This window comes from Tupaia chinensis, unplaced genomic scaffold (assembly GCF_000334495.1).
Source record: "Tupaia chinensis unplaced genomic scaffold, TupChi_1.0 Scaffold143602_1, whole genome shotgun sequence".
NCBI lineage: Eukaryota > Metazoa > Chordata > Mammalia > Scandentia > Tupaiidae > Tupaia > Tupaia belangeri.
In genome coordinates, this window is record NW_006203448.1 from 735,938 (window position 1) to 738,928 (window position 2,991).

Consider the following 2,991-nt stretch of genomic DNA (forward strand, 5'->3'; position numbering starts at 1 on the left):
ACTGGAACAGTGGTCAACTACATGGGAGTCCAGCGACATAGCCATTAGGCCAACTGCTGGTCCTGGTCCTAGAATTGTAGGCTTCTAGCCTCCCATTTGGAATCCCAGCACAAGAGCTGAGATGAAGTAAGGTACCCTGAGCACTTACTCCTTGCGGGCATGTGCCGGGGCACTCACGCGGAGGCCACTGACTGCCGAGGCCAACCCCAGGAAGTAGGTCCTCACTCTCGCCATAACGGCTGAGAAGCAGGCTTAGACGGGCTGAAAGGCCCAAGTCCCCTGCTGGTGAGCAGCAGTGTCCTGCCTGCACAGGTCCTAGGTGCTAGGCAGACACCCACCAGCTCACACGGCTTAGAGCCCCAGGGCATTCGAGTCACACGTTTCTCCTGTTTTGAAATATTAGATATTAAACGCCAGTCTGGACACCACCTCTGTGGACACGTGACCCACCCCCACCCTCGAGCAGGATTCCCATGTCAGCACCCCAGCACACAGTTATCCACACACTGCTTGTACACTCTGCAGACAGGACCCTCCCTCCCATCACTGGCCCGAGTCCCAGGCTGGCTTCGGAGGTGAGCCTGGGGAGGAAGCTATCCCTAGGCTCTGCCGGGAGATGGGGTGCTCAGTGCCCTGCACCCCATCTCTGCAGTCCGTGTTCACCTTGGGAGCAGCGGCCGGCGGCCTCAGCGCCATGATCCTCAACGACCTCGTGGGCCGGAAGCTCAGCATCATGCTCTCGGCCGTCCCCTCCGTGGCCGGCTACGCACTCATGGCCGGGGCCCGTGGCCACTGGATGCTGCTACTGGGGAGAACGCTGACAGGCTTCGCTGGAGGGCTCACAGCTGCCTGCATCCCGGTAGGGACCCCCCCAGCCCCACCAAGCCTGTGGCCACTGAGATAGGTTTGCCTTCCCCTGCAGTTGCCCATGCCCACTGGGACAGCTAACACTGGGGAAGTCCATGTCCTTAGCTGTCCCCACCCTGGACTCTCCAAACTTCCTACCCTATTTCTTGACCACAGTAGATGCGTTGCTCAATTGGAGAAAATTCACATTGAGCAATGGGTGGGAAGGGGACAACCCAGCCCCATATCCTCCCTGGGCCCCATGTCCTCCAGCGTGCCACATGTACCCAGGGGGCTGGCCTGGCCAGCCGGGGTGGGGATGGGGAAGTCCCTGGGAGGTACAGACTCGCGGGCTCAGGCCTGGCATCGGGGTGCCCTCCAGCCTCCGTAGTCCCAGCCTCACACCACCCACTTCAGAGCCGAGAGCTTCTGCCCACCCTACAGTTGAGCTGAAGCTGGAGGTCACGCATGACCAGGAGAAGCCCCACTTCCCAAGGTCCGAGGGGGCTGCCTCTCCATCCCATCCAGGCCCAGGAACTGGCCTTCCCACCGAAGCCTGGAGGGGTGGTGTGTTTTGCAGGTATATGTGTCTGAGATTGCTCCCCCGAGTGTCCGAGGGGCCCTGGGGGCCACGCCCCAGCTCATGGCAGTGTTTGGATCCTTGTCCCTCTACGCCCTAGGCAAGTATCCAACACCTCCTTAGGGCAGCTTGGGGAGCGACCAGCGGGGCTGGGCAGGTGGGGACGGAAACGCAGGCTGGGAGGCAGCATATCCCCAAGTCCTGTCCTGCTTGGTCACCACCTGTAGGCAATTTCCTGGCCCTCCCTGGTCACAAGGCCCCATCCCTGACCTGCAATCCAGGCTTCTGGACAGTAGCTCTCACCATCTTCTGGTTACAGACACCGCCATTGAATTCAGTCTTGGGTAGGAAGTCCATATAGCAAAGAGGTCAGAGCACGACCAGGTGGGGAGGGACTGAGTGAATGCTCAGGCCTTGCCTGTCCAGCCTACCCTCCCCTCACACTGCCGTGGCCCTCAAGGCCCTCCAGGGCCCTCCACAATGTTCTGGGCCCTATGCCAGGAGAGAGCAACCCCTGCAACCCTTCTCTGACAGGATCTCAGAGGGCTGGGGCAATCAGGACGGGCTTCATATAGGAGGTGACTATTGGACTAGACCTTGAAAGGCTGGTGAGGTTGCTCAGTGGCTTCATAGGAAAGCGCTGTCCAGCCTGGACCACAGCCCTCACCCTCCTTTCCCCCAGCCCTCCTGCTGCCGTGGCGCTGGCTGGCAGTGGCCGGGGAGGGGCCCGTGCTCGTCATGATCCTGCTGCTCAGCCTCATGCCCAACTCGCCCCGCTTCCTGCTCTCACGTGGCCGTGATGAGGAGGCGCTGCAGGCACTGGCCTGGCTGCGCGGGGCCAACACCGACGTCCACTGGGAGTTCGAGCAGATCCAGGACAACGTCCGGAGACAGGTGCCCACAGGCCCACGTCCGCGCTCACAGCTGTGTGGCCTGTGCTGGTCCCCAGGCCTGCCCCAGCCTTGGCTGCTCCTCTTAGAACATGGGACTGCGGTAGCTCCCGAGCTCCGATCTGAGCACACGGCTGTGCGCCTGAGGCTGGCTGCTCCCTGGAGGAGGGAAGGCCCCCGCGGGCTGACACCAACACCCCCAGCCCCCTCAGCACAGCCTCCTGTTTTCAGAGCAGCCGAGTGTCGTGGTCAGAGGCCCGGAACCCCCACGTGTACCGCCCCATCCTCATCGCAGTGCTGATGCGCTTCCTACAGCAGCTGACAGGCATCACCCCCATCCTCGTCTACCTGCAGCCCATCTTCAACAGCACCGCCGTCCTGCTGGTGAGCCTCCGCAGGCTGGCCCCCACTCCGCAGGTCGGCCCCCACGAGGCCTGCTCCCAAGTCCCCAGCCCTTCCTGAGCCCCTGCGTGGTGCTGCAGCAAGAGCCAGACGGCACGCCACATGGAGGCCACCGGGGCCTGAACTGCCTGCCACACACCTGTTCTCAGGATCGTCTTGTTAAGTTTAGGTGTTTCAAAATAGAATGTAAAGAAATGAGACTCCTCGAGACTGTGGAGGCAGGTTCGGAGCCCCTGAGTCCGCTGCCACTCAGTGAAGGACGCCCTCCCCTCC

At 62.0% G+C, this 2,991-nt stretch overlaps 1 protein-coding gene across 4 annotated transcripts in view; it reads left to right on the plus strand.

The window, feature by feature from the left end:
* SLC2A6 (solute carrier family 2 member 6) overlaps positions 1-2,991 on the plus strand; it is a 10,870-nt gene that overhangs the window by 1,352 nt on the left and 6,527 nt on the right. For 3 of the 4 annotated variants that reach the window (XM_027766606.1, XM_014582457.2, XM_014582458.2), the window contains 4 exons: positions 653-859; positions 1,427-1,526; positions 2,109-2,320; positions 2,548-2,700. In XM_027766606.1, coding sequence (XP_027622407.1) covers positions 653-859; positions 1,427-1,526; positions 2,109-2,320; positions 2,548-2,700 — 672 coding nt within the window. Of the gene's footprint in view, positions 1-403; positions 576-652; positions 860-1,426; positions 1,527-2,108; positions 2,321-2,547; positions 2,701-2,991 lie in introns of all 4 variants that reach the window. The other variant, XM_027766607.1, reaches the window with a different exon arrangement.